Below are 19686 nucleotides of genomic sequence, written 5' to 3'. Positions count from 1 at the left end.
GTGCAGATATTTCGTATCCACTATTTTTACTTATATTCCAGAAGAGCCCTAATACTACAGCTTTCCTGCAACACAATCCAATATTAACAGCTGATGTGACCAAATGCCAACCACTTGTTCTCAGGTGAAAAATGGTGAGTGCCCCAAGAGGCTTTACGGGGCATTTTATGGCACTGCAGAGTACGTAAAATGATCACTCAGTTTATAGTAGTATGGTATGTCACACTTTTCAGCTCACACCATTTTCCTACTACAGGTCCATTTTTGGATCAGAGCTTAGTAAATGCTCAGTTGTGCTCTGAGAGCCAGACCACTACCTCATTGTGCATGGAGCACCTGCACGGAAGAGGACAGGTAAGCATATGCAAGTACATGAGTTCAGTCTTTTCCCCCTCACATGTTTTACATGCATCAGATATCACTATTAGTGTGAGTTTCTAGTAGCACCACAATGTGCAAACATTCCAAAAGTGAAAGTAGTCGTGGTCCCGTCCAAAAAATGCTGGCATTCTAAAACACTTAGAATTGTATTTAATTTTCAGCTATCCGCATCGTGGGGACAATCACTGTAAAACCAAGAAAAGCACACTAGGCAACAGCATTTTAAAAGTGTTTCAGGACAAGTGAAAATAAGGCAGCTAAATTCAGAAGCTGGGTTCCCTCTAGTGGCAAATACAGATAGTTACAGATGACCTGCAACTGGGAATAAAGCTGAACTGAGAGGGAGAAAGTTTAGTCACTCTTTAAAAAACTTGCTAATAGTTGGTAAAATTGCTTCTGTTGTTGCAGCACACAAAATATAGTAACTGCTTCCCAAAACAGAGAAAGCTAGTCCAGGTCCCAGTGGTCACAATCTAAAAAGGCAAACAGATAAAGGGTTGGGGAAGAGACAGCCATCCCCCCAAGCAACGTGGTCAAGGTGATAGCTACGCAACAGTGAGTTTAATTTAAGCTGGTCCTCGTTTTTATGTTTTAGATGAGTATTTAACGCCAATTCCTAAATATTGGTACAGACTCCAGTCAGGACTGTACTGTTCTAGGTATTGCACACACAAAACTGAAAAGACTCTCTACCCCAAGAAACTTAGAGCCAAAGTCGCCAATTCTGTGGAGACTTATGCATGTGCTTGACTTTATGTAATGTGAATAGTCCCACTGAAGTCAAAGGCACTGCTCACAGCATGTAAAGTTAAGCACATGTGTAAATCTCTACAGAAGTACAGCCCAAGTAATAAATAAAAAATACTTCCTTAAAGATTCAGCATCTCACTTCAGTTAAATGTGTGATCTCAAAAAATATCCTGAGACTTTTTACCTCCCACAAAGTCCACTAGTAAAACCAGGGAACACCAGACTTAATTTTGATACTTGTAAGATAAAAACAAGCAATGAGAAAAAAAAATAAAAGCTTTTCAGACTTTCTTTGTTAAGTCATATAGTAGCAACAAAATCAATTTAAAAAAAATTTGCTAGTCACCTTTGAACTTTAGGACAAAACACTGTTTTAGGTTTCAAGTGAAACTGTACACAGAATTCATAACCAGTTTCATTTTTACAAAAAGTCTCAAAAACTTTCAGATGTCAAAGAGGGAGGTACTTCATTAATATACTTACTCTGTGTATAAATCCTCTATCATTGCAACAATGATAACTATGAAAGAAACTGCAAAGATTTGGCAACCAGAGCCAATAAGCGATGAAAATATTAAAGGATGACTGGACGGTCTAAAAACATCGCCATGGACCTGTTTCCACCCATATTCATCACCCAGATCTCTGTCCTGTGTATAGAAATACAGTTCAGTTATAAATATCATTGCCAAGTAATAAGTGAGAAAAACAAGATGCCAGGTATGAATTAAAGTCTGCCCTAATGGAATCCTTAAAGCTAGATAAATTAATTCTATGGGACAAATACTCCATGAAGAACAAACATAAAATGCACAATGAAAGTCACTAGTGGAAAGCTAAATCCATTCAGAATGGTTTTGCTTCCCCAGCCTACAAATGTCAGTCTTTAGGGGTTTACACAGGCTTCCAAAGCACAGGGGACAATAGGGAGGATTTTTTTTTTGCTTTAATTTTTTTTTTTTTTTTTTTTATTAAAGATAGCATGTGTGAAATTGGCACTTGTGGAAGATGGCTGCTTGAAAGCTCTGGAGACTGAAGCCCAACTTATCCACAAAAAAGGATATATCATGAGTCATGGTAATGCATTTTTTTCTACAATGCTCTACCAACGTGCCTCACACATGAGTTGGAGGGACCAGCTCTTGCAGGGCCGGAGGGGACCTCAGTTTCCATACCCAGTCAGTTTTTGGCCCCTCTACACAGGAATGTGCCAGTTAGTGCCAGCCATGGTAATGTGAACCAATAGTGACTACCACCTGGACTGGGCAGACCAAACATTTAATAAGAAGCAGAATTTATGAACTCTCAGCTACTACAACCCTAAGCAGAATTCAAAGCTGCAACCTAGGAGTGAAAGGCTACTGTCTCATCACCAATCCTCTGTGCAGTCTGTCCCAACAGCTTTAAGTTTCCTAATTCAGTCCTCAGAAGCCAGCAACCTTGTAACAGGAAATTATGTTGCTCTGGTTGGGAAATCTGAAAGCCACTCTCTTCCTGGAGAGAATTCCCTGACCACTTCCTAGACAAATTTTCTCCACAAATTTCAATTTATTTTCTATTTTGGTTATGGAAACTATTCATAAGCTCAATGAAATCAACAACAGAAAAAGCAATATGTCTTACTAAAATTTCTAAGAACTTAGTGCAAGTCTTACCATATCATCCATTTCTTCTTCTTTGCTATATCGTGCATAATCTTTTCGTAATGTTCTCATTAATATCATAGACACTAAACCCACCAGAAAGATGACCATCATGAAGGAATTGAAAATTGAAAACCAGTGAATCTACAAGAAAAAAAGACTCAATTTTAAGTACTGTAGGTACATATTAGTGCCCAATAAGAATCAGTACAAACTATTGTGCTAAGTAGCAATGAATTATCTAAAGCTTGCACGAATCCTATTAAATATAGCTTGCAAAATTTTGAAGTTTTCATCATCTTCCGTAACACGTTGAATGTGTCCATTAGTCAAACTAAGCTGCTACAGAACATTAATAGTTAAACCTCAACATTTTCCTTTTTAAGACCAAAGGCATTCAGTGCAGAAGATTCCCATTCTGATCTGAAATCCCAATAGGCACCTTACTGCAACCTAGAGCCATCCTATTTGACTAGCAGACGGGTCAGGTAACATTAACCGTTTTAAGCTATACCACAGTTGCAGCTGCAATATTTTGTTTCCATCTGAGACAAAGCAATCAATGCTGCAAAACCACACCAAAGAACAACATGCTATTTACTTGAGACAAAATGGGTGAGGTCATATATTTTATTGGACCAACTTTTGTTGGTGAGAGAGCAGCTTTCAAACTAACACAGCGCTCTTCGTCAGGTCATGCTATTTACCTGTCTGCTACCTCTCCTCTCCAGGATGATTCTATTATAAAAAACATTACCAGCATAACTCATGCTGCAGTGTCACACATCAGACTAGGAACAGTAATCTGAATGGGACTGAATTTTGCAAGACCTAAGGAAAAAGTTGAGCTTGACCATGGGAAACATTCCTACAGCTATTAGTAAATGAGATGACATCGTGGCAAACTAGTTTGTAGGTCAGGTCAAAAGTGTGGCACAATGTACAATGAAAGTTATTAGTTCTGGGAGTAACTAACATTTAATTTATTTAAAATACACTTCCAATGCTGAATAATTCTAACCTACCTCAAAAGCACCACCAAAAAAAACCACACACAACCCAGATATGACATTTGTTATAGCTGCTACCAATGCTGGAATTTAGTATTGCAGGGACTGCTTTAAAATCATAACAACACTCCCTGGAAAAATTTATAATTTGAAAAGCAACGTCATATTTTAAGGGGCTCAACATACATCCCCCTGTTCAAAATTGAAAAACACATGACAATCAGCCAGTAACTAACATCTACCTTACCAGGAGAAGAGCTATGTACAGAGTGCTTATAAGTAGTTTTAACCAGACATGTGCCCACCCCAAGTTCAGATCAAGATATGAACTTCCCCAGAGACCAGGGACTTCAGTTTGAGCTCATCTCTTGTTCTAGCACTGGCTAATTCTCTACCCCAGAAAAATAAATCAGGATTTAGCATGAAAAAATGTATACTTCCCCCATATCTGTTCACTGTGCTGTTAGTACTTTCAGCAGTGTGTGAAACTGTTCCACGGTCCATTAACTTTTCTCATTATTAACATGGGAAAGAAGATCCATTTTGCCTTATTCTCAAAGTGACACTGGAGATTTTCAGTTATTAATATTTCCATATTGCTGCAATCATTTCACAAGTTCATACAAAGTGGGAAAGAGGCAGAGGACGATTGCCACAGCAGTCAGTAAGCCACTGATCTTTAAAAATCCCATCCGAATTCTACTCCAACTCCACCCTGAAATCCCAAATGGGACAATGGCAATGAAAGGCTTTAAGAGAATTCAATACCATAACTTAAGCCGCTGCCTGTCTGCTTCAATGAAAAGTGCAGCTTACCTGTCTAAATCAAAAGGATTGTTTTTTTTTCCCCCCAATTCAAAACAAAAACACAGCCAGTAAATAGAGTGGGCAACTGATAGGTCAACAGCGATACTGATTCAGCACCATTTACTTTCTTCTGTTGTGAGCATAACATCAATGCTGCTTAGGACATATCAAGTTGGAACAATTGTTTACAGTACTCTGCTAGGAAGGGGGATGGGACATAAGTATAGCAGGGGAGCAGAGTAAGAAGGCTTCTGGGACAGTTTCAGATAGACTGAAGTGGTCAGAAAGCCTCTATACAGCATTTTCTCATGAAGCAGCACAATGTGCGCTCCCTACTGAATCTTTGGCATCTGTTCCACTTGAGTAACTGTTCATAAGAATTCATACATGCTGCCTTCTTAACTTACCGGGTGCTGCAGAGAAAAGTTTTCCATGAAGAGTGCTATTCCACAAGTTACCTCATGTTAAAAATAAAATCAACTGGATTGAGCCATTTTTACATTTTTAAGTATTTTATCTGCCCCCTTCTCAAAAGGGACAAAGCCACCTCCAAAACATTTTACCTCTCCTTTATCACTACAACACAAGCAATTGGAGCAGCGTGGAGAACTGTTCCACTGGCCTTTCTGAACCAGAGTACATTTCAAAGGAAGTTTTGTATGGCTGTTTTAGAACTACATACTCTGTGTTGAAAGAAAGATGGGTCCAGGTACTTGTCAAACCGATCTTCAAACTTCACATCTGATTTTTTCCATTTCACCTGGAGAGAGAAAAGATTTACACTTGAAAAGCCCACAACACTTGCTCAGCCATAAAGCCACAGGGATTTAGAAACTGTCCATATCAGATTTTTTTCTTCAGTTTAAAAATGAATTTAGGAGATAAATTAAAAGGAGCTTGGCTGACAGCCCCTAAAGACTGAAATCTACAGAACAGGGAGAGCATAAGCAACAGCAATGCATACTTCACCATGCTGCCCTGCAAAACTACTCCAACCCTCAGCTGAGAAAGCACATCTAGGAACAAAGAAGAAGATTAGTCTAAGGGCTTAGCTAGACTTGCAAGTTAGAGCGCATTAAAGCAGCCCCGGGCACCCTAACTCCTGAGGTGTCCACACTGGCAGGGCACTTAGAGCGCCTGGACTCTGCAGCTGGAGCGCTCTTGGTAATCCACCTCCATGTGAGGCATAAAGCTTGCTGCACCCAGCCCGGGCCTCAGTGTGGATGAGCTGTTGCATTACTGCGCTATGACTGGCCTCCAGAAACATCCCATAATCCCCTGAAGTCAAATGGCCACTCTTCTCATTGTTTTGAAATCGGCTGCAGGCATGCGGATATCCCCTTTCAAAGCTCCATTTCTGACAGCCAGCATGCTCCAGGACAAAGCAAACCATTAGCATGGAATGCTACTGTTATGAGTGTGTGTGTGGTGGAGGGGAGTCTGCTGCTGTCTGAACTTACAAGGCAGCATGCTGACACGCTCTCAGCCCCCCAAAACACACAGTCTCTCCCCGCACATACACACTCCCTTTCACACTCCACCCCCCCCCCCCCAACATTTGAAAAGCCACTTGCACACTGGGATAGCTACCACAATGCACTGCTCTTTGTGACCTTGCAAGAGCTGCTAATGTGGCCATGCCAGTGTGCTTGCAGCTGACTGCGTAAACACACGGCAGTGTTTTCCCTCCTGCGGTTTCCAAAGGCTGGTTTAACTCCCTGTGCTCTACATCTGCAAGTGTAGCCAAGCCCTTAGGTACCCCGTAGGCCAGGTCCACATTACTAAGTTAGGTCGACCCAGCTGCATTGCTCAGGAATATGAAATATCTACACCCCTGAGCGACATTGTTAAAAATCCATTATGTTAAGAAAATCTAATACATTAGGTAGATGTGTTAGTGTTAATAATGAAGTACTTTAAGTGTAAATGTGAGACTGTCTGTTAAAATAAAGCAGTGTTGTGGAAGGTACACATAAGCAAGCGTGCGTGTGTATGTATGTACTGTTAGCAACCAGTTCATTAAATAAACTACAACATTAAACTGCTTTTACTTTCAGTACTCTTACTTTTCCTCTTTTCTGCTACATCCAGGAGGCCCTCTGTCAGAGGGGTGCTTTCCCCTCTCTTCAATCATTGGTGGGTGCATACTGAGACCTTCATGCCAAGCTTCTTCCCAATGCCAGCAACAGCATTGGCAGCTGTGGGAACTCTCTCCTCCCAGGCAGGAGAGAGATGCCTTCTCGTGACAAAGCACCTCTGCACAGCAGGAGCTGATCAGACCATGGTCCCTGTTTGCCCATTTAGGGGGAACCTTGCTCTGCATAGGAACTGGACTGAGTTACCATTATCATCTGTCATACAGGTCATTCAACTACCCATTGATGTAAACTGCCCTGGGACAAACTGAAACCTGTGTACTAGATATGAAGTTACTTGTAGATTTGAAATTTGCTTCCAAATACGCTAGTCTTATTAGGCATGAAACGTGACTTAGGAAAAGACCAATTTATGCACACTTTCAGACACATTTTGCATTTCTCCAAAGCCGTGACAGAAGGACAGTCAGGCCAAATTTCGGTGAGAGTGGCACTGCAATACTATGCACCAGGTCACAACATTCAGCTCTGTGGGACAGGAGCAGCTGCTGAGCAGTGAGTGTGGGATGGATTCGCTCGCCAATACTCCTCCTTCCCCCAGGGCTACCCCCTCCCCTCCACACAGCTCCAGGGGAAATGTATGTATGCCCGGTTTTATACCCCTAGTTTCATGATTTCTGTGGGTGCAACTGAACCATGAATCCACATTAAAGCCACCCTGTTTACATGCTTCAGTTAGTTGTTTTAAATGCATGATATCAGCACTTTAAATGTAATTCTACAAACAGCAAGTTATGGAAAAGATGCATCTTCACTTATGACAGTTTTCCCTGTAAAAACAGACATCAATTTTGGATATGTAAGTAACTATTCCTAATGTACTATACCCTGCAGAATTTCTTATCCCTTGTATATTCCTGCATTACTTACTGAATATGACATTTGGATTTTGGTATTTGGAACCAATTTGACCTTTCCTTCACTTGTCAGATTCACATCCACAATTCTATTCCCATTAAAACCAATTTCAAGTTTTTTGTAGGTCCAAAGATAATAGTCTTCCCCATTTTCATCTGCTTCACCAACAATTCCTGTAGAAGAAACAAGTATTGTGTAAGACACAACATGCAATTACAAGCATGTTACAAGAGTATTTTGTGAATAATTTCATGAACATTCGATATACTATGGCACACTACAAAAATAATCTCGGTAGCTAAATTAACATTATAAAAAAAAATCAGGATATACATTCAAGTCTTCCTTGTTTTTGAGCGAGTGTGTTTGATAGCATTGCACCTTCAAGCAACTGATTTGCTAGACCAGCAGACAGTGATGATATCACAGTAAATGTACAGGTGCAGATAACAAGGACCATATTAGTCGTGCAAAACACAGTTGTATCAATGTTCTTTTTATCTTTTCATCTGAGTGCCAGTATAAAGTTTATGACCAAAACTTTAATTCCAAGGCCTCCCCGTCTTACTTTCTCCTCTCCCTTGTTCCATCTACCCTTTCACTCACTCACTCTTTCCTCTTCTATGTCTCACTTCACATTCATTCTATATCCCACATTCATTATTGCCACCTCTGCCTCATCACACTCCCCCACACATTGTGTCCTCATTTGCACTCAAATTTTTCTGCTGTTTGTCAGAAATGAAAGGTCCTGACTGCTTTACTTTTGCTGACGGACACTGGCAAGATCTTTCATGGCCCCATTCATCTCCATTTCCTGAGTGACAAAGCAAAATAGGAACACTTAACTATTTTGCTACACATCATTTTAGGAGAAATATCCAGTCTGATCCTATCCTAATCCTAGAGGTGCTCCTCAACTCCAAGTAGAGAAGTGATCAGACACCACAAGAAACACTGGGCTGATTGCATTATGGATTTTCATTATTTCTTACAAATTTCTTGATTTTCATGCAGCTGCTACAACATTTCTGCTCTGTCACACAAGAGTTCCACAGAATCCAGGGACTCTGCCATAAAAGTTAGATTCAGGTTGCCATTGAGTACATGGGCCTCAACCATGGAACAGATACCCTCCCTCCTAAGAATAACTTCAAGACACATCGTTCAGGTTCTTCATAACACCTCAAAAAAACGGGACGTCTTTGACAGCTACAAACTGTGGTGAAGAGCCATGTATAAAAACATAAAAATCACCTCAATCTCTTCATAAAGAAAGTAAGATTCAGAATCAAGAACTTCTACCTCTTCTAATAGCAGCATTCAAAGTAAAAACATATAGGAAAACATGTCTAAAAAGAAACAAGCAGTTGAAAGGCAAGGGAAAGGGCTTCCCCAAAGGAACAGATGTAAGAAGAAACAGCACTTGAAGGTTATCTATGCTCTTTATTTTTCAAGATAGTATTTTACTTCATGTCTCATTCAAGCTCCTCTGTTCAGTGTTGTCTCACGTACACCGTACAGGAAGAACATTTGCCGATTTGTGGCTATGCTACTCAGCCTGACATCTGCTCTGCTGGTGTTGCCCAAAGCCATGACACACTGGATCTCGAAACGGCTAAAAGGATATTCAGATCAACCACCTCTTGAAGGAGTATATTAACACACCATTACACCCAGTCAAGGAGACTGCATGCCACAGAGCCAAGTCAGTCTATCTACTATCTGCCTTGGCTTTGTAGCAAGAAAAGCACTCATCTCATTTTGCCTAGATTCAATTTAAAAGCAACAAAGGTTAGGTAACCTTCTAGATGTTAGTGAATCAGATGCAGTCCTTTCAACAGTAATTTGAGGTCAATGCCTTTTCACTGTCTACAAACAAGAGTTATTGTAAGCTATCTAGATATAGTCTAGCGAGCACTCTTCCATTTCCAGACCTTCCAAGCTTTCCTCCTAAGGGTAACTTCAAGTGTTGATGGTGTGTTAACTGGTAAATCCAACCACGGCCTAACAGTCCTTCCCATGGTGGACAACCAGAAGGAATAGAACATGCTGGCAGGCAAATTTCTACCATGCTCATAGGCAAAATTAGGACAGTGCTAAAAAGAAGACCATTTTGATGGAAGCTCAGATTTCTTGACACCTGTTAAGAAAACTGGTCTGCTTCACCAACTAAGGTAAGCATAAACTGCCTAGAATTCATAGCAGGAGGCCATGCCATTTGGATTCTATTCCCCCAAACTCCTCAGAACAGACTTGTTTTCTATCAGTAGCACATGGTAGGGCTCAGCTAACCCATTAAGGAGACACAGTAACAAGCTGAACCAAGAAAAAACCCTCTAAGGCCTTGTCTACACTAGGAACATTTTACATTGTTAAAAAAATATGGTGCTTAAAATGCAGGCAGGCAAGTCTACAGTAGGCCTCCCAAGGGTGGTAATCTTGTGGAAACCAGCTGAACCGATGTTAAGGCCGATGAATAACAGCAGGAATGCAGTATTCAGCACAAAGAATCACTAAAAAAATGCTAACAGGTTCCAGTTACTGAAAATCCAGTTTCTGTCATTCCCAGCACTCTAAGAGAAAATTCTCAGCCACAACCGACATGCACTTGGTGAACACTCGGGGGGCTGTTGAGAGGCCGAATGGAAGGGCAGTGAATTGGTAATGTTTGTGGTTGACCAGGAAGCACCTGTGCGCTGGACGAATCACTATGTGAAAGTACGTGTCCTTCATGTCAAGGGTAGCATACCAGTCTCCCAGATCCAGAGATGGGATAATGGTGGCGAGGGAGATCATGCAGAACTTCAACTTTACCATGAATTTGTTGAGCCCACGCAGGTCCAGGATGGGTCTGAGACCCCCCTTGGCCTTGGGGATTATCAAGTATCAGGAGTAGAATCCCTTACCCCTTAGGTCCTGAGGAACCTCCTCCACCGCTCCTATGGCGAGGAGCACCAACACCTCCTGGACAAGGAGTTGCTCGTGAGGGGTTCCCTGAAGAGGGACGGGGAAGGAGGGAGGATAAGAGGAGAACTGGAGAGAGTATCCCGCTTCCACTGTGTGGAGGACCCAGCGGTCCGAGGTTATTTGGGACCATGCATGGTAGAAGTGGGACAAACGATTCAAAAAGTGTGGGGAAGGATCCAGGGGTGAGTCTGGTGCACTGTCCTTGGGCGTCCCTTCAAAAGGCCTCCTTGGAAGCCGACGATGGTTTGGTCGGGCCCTGGCCTTATCTGGACGGGGGGGGTTGGAAGGCTTCCTTCTGCCATTCCTTCCCCTCCATCTGTAAAAGTCCTGCCTCGGCTGTGAAGGGTAGGAGAGCTGCCGTGGCTGTTGGCGTTTGAAGTGCTTCCGTTGGGTTGCTGGGGTGTGCTTACCCAAGGACTTCATAGTCGCCTTTGAGTCCTTTAGACTATGCAGCCGAGAGTCAGTCTGATCCGCAAACAGGCCTGCCCCATCAAAAGGCAGGTCCTGCGTTGTCTGCTGAATCTCAGGCGGTAGGCCCAAGGCTTGCAACCAAGAGGTGCGCCTCATGGCAATACCTGAGGACAAGGTACTCGCCGCCGAGTCCACATCATCCAGTGAGGCCTGTAAAGAGGTCTGTGCCTTGCCCTCCTCTACTATAGCCCCAAACTCCTCCCTGGACTCAGATGGCACAAACTCCTTGAACTTAAGCATTGAGTTCCAGGATTTGAAGTTATATCGGCTCAGGGCTGCCTGCTGGTTGGCAATCCTGAGCTGGGGTTCCCCAGGTAGAGTACACCTTGGGGCCAAATAAGTCCAGACGCTTGACCTCCTTGGATTTGGGCGCTGGGGCCTGCTGCCCCTCTCTCATATTTACAGCTGCAACCACCAAAAAGCAGGGCTGCAGGTGCGTAAAGAGGTATTTGTACCTCTTTGAGAGCATGAAGTACCTCCTCTCGATCCCTTTGGCTGTAGGGGGGATGGAGGCCAGAGTCTGCCAGATAGTCTTAGCATTGGCCTGTATAGTTTTGATGAGGGGCAGAGCCACCCTCGAAGGACCTTCTGGGGCCAGAATGTCTACTATCAGCTCCTCTGACTCCACCACCTCCTCGGCCTGCAGGCCCACGTTCACGTCACCCTGCGCAGAAGGTCCTGGTGGGCATGGCTGTCTATGGGAGGCAGCCTGGAGATGGAAGTGCCTGTGACAGCCTCGTCCAGGGAGACCAATGGGGGAACCAGGTCCTCCCGACCCTACTGCTCATCAGGAGCCTGATAACCTGCTTTGCTGCTTGCCTGCGGCTCAGGGACCTGAGCTGGAGTTGGTTCGGGGGGGGAGTGGGGGGGGGGGGGGCAGGCACGGCACCTCCTCAGCCACCCCTAGGGGTGGGCTGACTGGCTTAGGCCTCCGGCATCCTTGGTTCAGACGTGGCCGATTGGGAACCTTAGACTGGGCACCCTGGGACTGGTTGTATACCCACGGGGTCCAGAATGGCCACTGAGCTGGTCCCTGCCACTATGCAGGCCACAGCCCTGCCCCCACCTCAGAGCGTCCATGGCCTGACCGGGGACGGTCCCATTCCAAGTACCTAGACCCCGCCTCTGAGCCCAAGGAACGGGATTGGGACCGCGAAGGCCAGGGCGGTGCCGAGTGAAGCTGAGCCGGGGAGCGGAGCCGCGAGGCTGGGGAGCGGAGCCGCGAGGCTGGGGAGCGGAGCCGCGAGGCTGGGGAGCGGAGCCGCGAGGCTGGGGAGCGGAGCCGCGAGGCTGGGGAGCGGAGCCGCGAGGCTGGGGAGCGGAGCCGCGAGGCTGGGGAGCGGAGCCGCAACCTGGAACTACACGGGGTCGTTGAGCAGTGCTGAGGCTGGTGCCATATCCGGGACCTGCTCCGTGAAGGTGACCGACGTGCGTATCAGCTTCATGATTGGGAGGGCTGGCACGATCTGGAGTAGTGCCACGAGTTCGACCAGTGCCAGGACTCTATCAACAGTGCTGACGGTGAAATCATAGCTGGTTTGCCTCGAGACGGTGCCATATGTTGTGGTACAAGAGGTTTGGCGCAAATCATAGGCGACCTTGGCACCGTCATGGCAATGAGATCCCTTGCAGCCGCAAAGGTGTCGGGAACGGACGGTAACTGCATCTCCTCAATGCTGTGGATTGGGGAGTCCAACGGAAACTGACTCAGTCCGTCCTGCGGGACCGAAGTTAACTGTGCCACTTCCGCAGGCTTCGGCACTGTGTGCCCCTCTCGAGGACGTGTCCCATTGGCCGGAGCCAGGGGGGTGGACCTCTGTGATGAAGAGCCACTCCGCCCTTGCTTCCAATGCCGCTTCGGTACCAGGGAATGGGAGTGGTGTCGGGTCAATCCCGCCCGTTTCAGCACCAGTGCCGCGGGTCTCTACCAAAGTCCATTTGCACCGCTGTGCTATGCATGGAAGAACTCGATGCTAGGTCCTGCCACGCCGAAGAAGGCTGAGGTCTAAGTGTTGCTGCCATAAGGAGCTGCTCAAGGGGAAAGTGTCTCTCCTTTCTGGTTCTAGGGCAAAACCCGTTGCAAATCCTGCACCTATCAGCTTGGTGAGCCTCCCCCAGACACTTCAGACAAGTGTTGTGGGGTTCGCTCGTTGGCATGGGCTTGGATCAGGACATGAACCCTTGGGACTTGGGCATGAAAGCCCTCCCAAGAAAAAGCGGTCGGGACGGAGGGTAAACTCCCCCAGCCTAACTGCTACAAACTACTACGAAAATAAACTCTAATAACTAAATAAAAAGGTATAAGAACGAGAAACAAGAGCTAGGGAAACATGGAGAACTTGCTAAGTGAGACGCCACAGTTCCAACGACTGTCACAAGCGGTAAAAAGGAACTGAGAGCGCGCCGGGTCAGCAGGGTCGTATATTGAGCGCCATGAAGGCACCACTCCAGGGGGCTCCACAGCTGACCCGAAGGGTGGTGCTAGCGGAAAAACTTCCCCACGACTGTTCAAGCCCCGCGGCGCACACCTAATTGTAATCGATATGAGCAATCACTCAAAGAAGAACTTTCAAAACTTCCAACAGGAACATTTTAACTTATCTTTTAATTAATGAAGGATTTTCCCAATAGATCATAAGAATTGCATTAGCTGTACTGGAGGATCATTGCAACAAGTAATTTAATCAATCACCCACCCAAGAAGTTTACTGCCTCACATATTGCATTGTCATTAAACTCTCTTAAATTTCCTATCAGATAGGTACTAAACATACATGAAAAGCTTTGAATTACACTAGAAATAGCTAGTAACCAGAGTGGCAGTTGACCAAATATTAATGGTTTATTAGAGAAATGTTAAGTGCTCAGAAAAATTACACATTTTAAGCTTTCACTCCTGAAGGTAGTAATCATGACCAAATCTATAATGCTGTGAGCCTCTGGGAAGGAGCTAAGGATGCGGGCAGAACATCTGAGTGAGTGTTGGGCAGTATCATGCAGGATATTGACTATCAAAAGGGATCCTGGCTAGTGGCTTGGTCTTTTTATTGTTATTATTAAACTAGTCACATACATCCCTCCTGGGAAGGGGCAGAAAACTGTCTTGTAACTGACAAAAAATAATTCACCTGAACACAAGGTTTATGTGAAACTTGACACACTTTTTCCTTGAGCTTACATCCAGTTCCATAAGGTTGTCTTCTTGTACTTTTCCTTTTCGGGGGGGGGGGACCCTAAGAAGATATAGGGAATAGCCCCATCTGGCATTAGGAAACCCTGCGGAATGAAGACCCCCCACTACCCTAGTTTTCTATTGCTGTGGTCTGGTTCAAAGAGCTCCTGATGGGCTAAACACAGCTTGCCTGAGCAGATGTGCCATAATTATGTTCTTAATTCCAAAGTTAACAACATTTTAAATTAGAGTTTACATCAACTCAACTCTGATCCTCCTCTTTTAAGTACAGAGCACCTACCTCAACTCCATAGTAAGACCTGTGAAATTAAGTTGCCTGGTATAACCAGCAGGAGAGAAGCTCTCATTGAACTAACTGTGCTGAGCCCTTGTTTCTGTCACTTTAGACTGATCTGAGATTTCCCATTCCCTCCACTAAGATCCACCTTGTACTTCCGCCTCTCTATAATCAGACTATGAGAGCTGAAGCACCTATGTAAACAGGCAGAATTTGACTGAATTAGAAGATGGAAATCTGCATGGGCAGAATAACGTGGACACAAAACTTAGCGGGCAAGAAAGTTTGCCACTAGTGCACAAGCGGCATCTAAAACCTCTCCCCGTTAGGCATAAATAAGGGGGGGGGGGGTACGAGGAAGGTTGAGATGTCACAGATGGACACCATTTGGATAAGAAGAGTTTTGATCCAAGATCTAAGCACAACTTCTAGACCAAATTAAGAATGTCCAACAAATCCCTGCTCAGAAGGGGGACTTCCAAAAAAAAAAAAAAAAAAAAGAGTCAAGACAGACTGCAGAAAGAACAGACTGATAATTTACGCATCCCTGGTTTAGTGCCATTGACTCAAGAGTCACCACACCAAGTCACTGTCCTGCACAACTCCTCCACTAATTTTTATGTATAAGAACGTAGAAGCTGCTAAGGAAGATGCCACATTTACATGTGAGTCTTAAAAAAAGCATGCAGAAATTCAGATCAATGACTCTGAATCTAGCTTTATTTCTTGTCCTTGATTTTGACTGCTTACTATCCTTGACAAGGAGCAAGATAAGTTTTTTGAAGATCAAGGAGCAACTAAAGTTAATTTATTTCACTTTACATACCCAAATACTGTATAAAGCCCTTTAACTATATTAGAGATTAAGTTAATGGCCATTGTGCTCTGAATTAGAAAACTCAGAGGCTATTAATACAAAGTTAAAGTGATCTGAAAACTAAATGGCTTGCTGAGTGCCAAGCCCCAGTGGCGTAGCGCCACAAAGCAAGTTCTGGCCCTGTTAGGTACACAACTCCTAAAAACTTAGTTGCATGTGCATATCCAAGTGAAGCATTTAGCCCTTAAAACTCAGCATTAGCAAAACTATATTTTTGGGAAGAAATTGCTAAAACAGCTTTTCACTGTTTTTAAGTATACTGAAACTCAACACCACAAGTGTTCCCTCAATAAAGTTATCAATCCTTCAACACCCTCTTTCATTCCTATTATTATTATTAAGCTACATAGAGGCATGTTGGCTGTCAGTTTCCCTTAAGGAAGCTTAGTCAATAAGTACAGTGATCTAATTAATCCTCTCACCACAGTACTCAGTCACTCAACGATTGACAAACATGATGTATTTAAGTATTTAAGTTATAGCACATATAGCACTTACCCCATATTGGCAAGTCATCAATATACATCTGATACCAATAGTGATTTTTGATAGCATACACAAATGCATCTCTCTTTGCTTTGTCCAAGTCAATTTCACAGTATGTGGTCTGCATTACATCATCTGTGGAAATTAAAATAATATGTTAATGACATATTAATGACAGCTCTAATTAAAAACACAAATTAAGCAGATATAGGGGGGAAATGCATATTTCCAGAGCTTGAAATTCCTACTGGCTGTGCATCCTCTGGCAGGTAACATGTGAGCAGCACACTTAATAAAGCAAGCACTGAGGTATCTAAACAAATGTCCCTGCTTCTCCATTCTCCCCCAAACACAGAAACAACAAAAAAGTTTTAGATCACCATATTACTACTTTATCCACAAACAGATTGAGACACACTTGCCAGTAGTTTCTTATCTGAAGAGGCTAAGTGAGGACTCATGAAGCAGCAGCAGCAAGCTGACCTTAACAGTCATTCCCAAAGGCCATCTTGCGTTAGGAACATTTGCAGAGCCACAAGCAATTTTAAATGTGCATTAGTATATTTAGTTGGTAATTTCACAAATACAAGAATACAATATTACAAGTAAAGGTAATAACTAACCCCACCTCTGTACTTCCAAGCTCAGTCACTAGTTACTCAGTCCCATTCAAATATCCCCATTGGCACTAGCAATATGGCTCACCGCAAAAAGAACAGGTTTCAGAGTAGCAGCCGTGTTAGTCTGTATTCGCAAAAAGAAAAGGAGTACTTGTGGCACCTTAGAGACTAACAAATCTATTTGACCATAAGCTTTCAGTGGAATGCATGCGATGAAGTGAGCTGTAGCTCATGAAAGCTTATGCTCAAATAAATTTGTTAGTCTCTAAGGTGCCACAAGTACTCCTTTTCTTTTTTCAAAAAGAACATGTTTTTCAGCTGTTTGGTATTTTCAGCTATTTGGTATAGAGCGGGAGCAAAGCAAATGGGAAAGAAACAGACTGAAGAGAAGGTACAAAAATGGGAAGGTGACAAAGAATGTAGAAGGCGACACACGGAAAAGGAAGTGAACCTGCCACTTCAAATTGGAAAGCTATTTTAATTACTGAAAATTCAATATATAAATGTGGTTAACAGGCAAGTACTTTCAGTAGCTGCCATGTTATTGAGTGACATTTTATGTGATGTCTGGATTTCAAGCCTTGCATTTCCTTCTGAAGGGAATCAAGTTAAAAGCACATTTTTTTTTTAAATGCTTATTCTGGTAGTAACACTTTAAATTATTAAAGCTAGAGTTCTAAAAATCTACTCCACATAATGCGAGTCTATTTTCATTATTCAATCTGAGTGAAATCATCAACAGTGAAAATGAGTTTTTTAGGTCAGATGTTCTCAAACTATCATATTGTGGACCACAAGCTAATGGAGATAAGTTCACAAACGAACTCCTCATCCAACTCTGGGCAGTGAGGACACTTCCCATTTCCAGCCTGAGGTTCTAAGCTCTTTGGGGCAGGAACTGTCACTGTTTGCACTATGCCTAGCACAATGAGACCTTGTCCTGCTTCCTCTAGATGCTACTGCAATATAAATATCAATCATCATCATCATCTCCCCGTGGTAAAGAGTTCTTGCTTACATAAAAAAGGTGTTAGGAAGTTAACGTACTTTTAGCTGAGCTAAAATAAACTGGTAGCTGGAAACAACAACTTCAATGCCATTCAACCAGTCAGCACTCTGCAAATGGCTACCAAGAGCTCTGGGTGACAGACCACTTTGAGATCAGTTTTAGGCCATTTAACTATCAGGTTCTCATGCCTGGCACAACGTGATGCTGGAATGGCACACACAAAGTTCTGTTTGTTTTTTTAAATGGATCCCATTCAGTTCTCATTTTTAATTCACAGAAACATTTCTGTTGGTCCTTACCTTTCTGAAGGGTAATTTTAGGCCAAATTTGACCCGTGTGTGTTTAACAATTGCTCAGAGATCACAACAAAAGCATCTATTAGTAGAACATTATGATTCTTGTTAAGTATAAAATGGTCAAAGAATGGCAACAACACAGCAAGTCCAATGATGTTTTATTTTGGAAAAAAATGTAATTCCCCCCCTTAGTGACAAATCCAAAGCGTAGGGACTCTAACTGCTTTTTCTAATTTATGCCAAGCTGACTTTAAAAAGGGTTACGGTGAAATCCTGCCAACCAGAAAATATGAATATGCCCCAAAAAAATATAGGCTCAAACTCAGCATAGGCATAAGTGGGTTTAACTAATATCCATAGCTCAGCAACACCTACAGATTCAAATATAACTCTGAACTCCCTGGCTTTTGTCTGCTTTAAGACAAACCTTTAAATGTGTGAAAAGGAAAATGCCAGGATTCTGCAAGTCCATTACAATATTTGTGCACACACAGATACTAGTTTTGTTTTTAATCAAATGATAAACATCTGAATACAGAGATAAACTCAGACAATGCATAAGCAAGATTACTAAAGTATAGCCATGTAAATTGATGTATATAATTGTCCTTCTTGACTCTGTTATTTAGTTGTATTTCAGAACCTAAGCACTACCTTGTGGCTGTGAAGAAAGACTTTAAAATGTTAATTAACAGGAACTAGTATAGCAATGTCTGCCTCAGGGCTTGCCTCCACAGGAAGTTATTCCAGAATAGCTATCTAGCTTTAAATACATACCCTCTCCCTTGCTCATTAATGACCAGGCTCCAAAAGTCTAATGATATAAAACCACACTGTCCTGGACAACTCTTCTGCCCTCCACCCTAGACCAAAGCAATCTCAAAGTAGAGAGAAAGCACATTATTTCCTTTCTGACTTCTCATTAGCTTGGGGGTGTTTGGTCTTTTCAAAACAGAACCAAAGGGACAATTCTGAAAATGGGATTCAGAGGAGCTGAATATCAGACAGAATGGGGTGGATAAGTCAATGACTTAAGCATCTGCAATTGTGGTATTAGTAGGAAGAGTTTTAGTGTTAAAGACACCCGAGAGGGTGAAGTTCAGAAAAATCTAGCCATTTATGCAAGGCTCATCTCCACAGTATCAGCACCTGCACACACCTTTAGAAAGGCAGCCATTTTAATTAGGATGAAAAACCCCATCCCATGATGAACAGAGAGATCGGAAAAACACAGAGTGAAGAAACTGGTCTAAAAACAGAGTGAAGAAACTGGATGAACAGTTATTGAATGTGAGCTGTTCCTAGCTCAAAGCATGCTCTGAAAAGCCCTATTTTCCAGTGTAAAGGATCTCAGATAGGCTGTCACAACACTGCTGAATCTGTATTAGAGGGAGCTAGCCTAGTGAGTTTTCTTCACTCATACATTTTTCACATTTATTCAGGAAATAAATCTGTACATTTGGAGATTTACAATCCCCGTCCACAAGTTGTTGCACCCCTGACACATCTGGGAAATACCTTTTCCTGATTCTTCTCCATTAAAAGGAGGAGAGGGAAGGACACTGCAGCAAGTCTCTTCCTCCAATACTAAAGCATTTACAGAAATGTCCGAGAAGGTATTCAGAGACCTCTGAGAAAGACTTATGTGAAGGCACCAGATCCTGATTCTGAGCCCATTTCTTCAGAAATATAATAGGGAAAGAGAAGGTTCTGCAATGATCAAATAAGATTTTTGACTAAAGAGATCTCTAAAGGGGACAGAGGACAGAAACGAATCGATTGTTCAACCTGCATATCCAGCTTTCTTGAGGATGGGAAGAATATGGCATGCAAAGAATGTTGGCACAAGAACAAATCAGCATAAACTGGCCATGAATACATT

The 19686-nt window shown here is 43.0% G+C and overlaps 1 protein-coding gene across 2 annotated transcripts in view; it reads right to left on the bottom strand.

Annotated features, from left to right (window-relative positions):
- TM9SF3 (transmembrane 9 superfamily member 3) overlaps positions 1 to 19686 on the bottom strand; it is an 82434-nt gene that overhangs the window by 39659 nt on the left and 23089 nt on the right. For both annotated transcript variants that reach the window (XM_037903415.2, XM_037903416.2), the window contains exons 3-7: positions 15892 to 16014; positions 7618 to 7778; positions 5274 to 5351; positions 2787 to 2918; positions 1615 to 1781 (exon numbers count right to left, since the gene is read on the bottom strand). In XM_037903415.2, coding sequence (XP_037759343.1) covers positions 1615 to 1781; positions 2787 to 2918; positions 5274 to 5351; positions 7618 to 7778; positions 15892 to 16014 — 661 coding nt within the window. The remainder of the gene's footprint in view (positions 1 to 1614; positions 1782 to 2786; positions 2919 to 5273; positions 5352 to 7617; positions 7779 to 15891; positions 16015 to 19686) is intronic.

This window comes from Chelonia mydas, chromosome 7, assembly GCF_015237465.2.
Source record: "Chelonia mydas isolate rCheMyd1 chromosome 7, rCheMyd1.pri.v2, whole genome shotgun sequence".
Lineage (NCBI taxonomy): Eukaryota > Metazoa > Chordata > Testudines > Cheloniidae > Chelonia > Chelonia mydas.
Note: the sequence above shows the minus strand (reverse complement) of the source record. Positions and strands in the feature narration are given on the sequence as shown.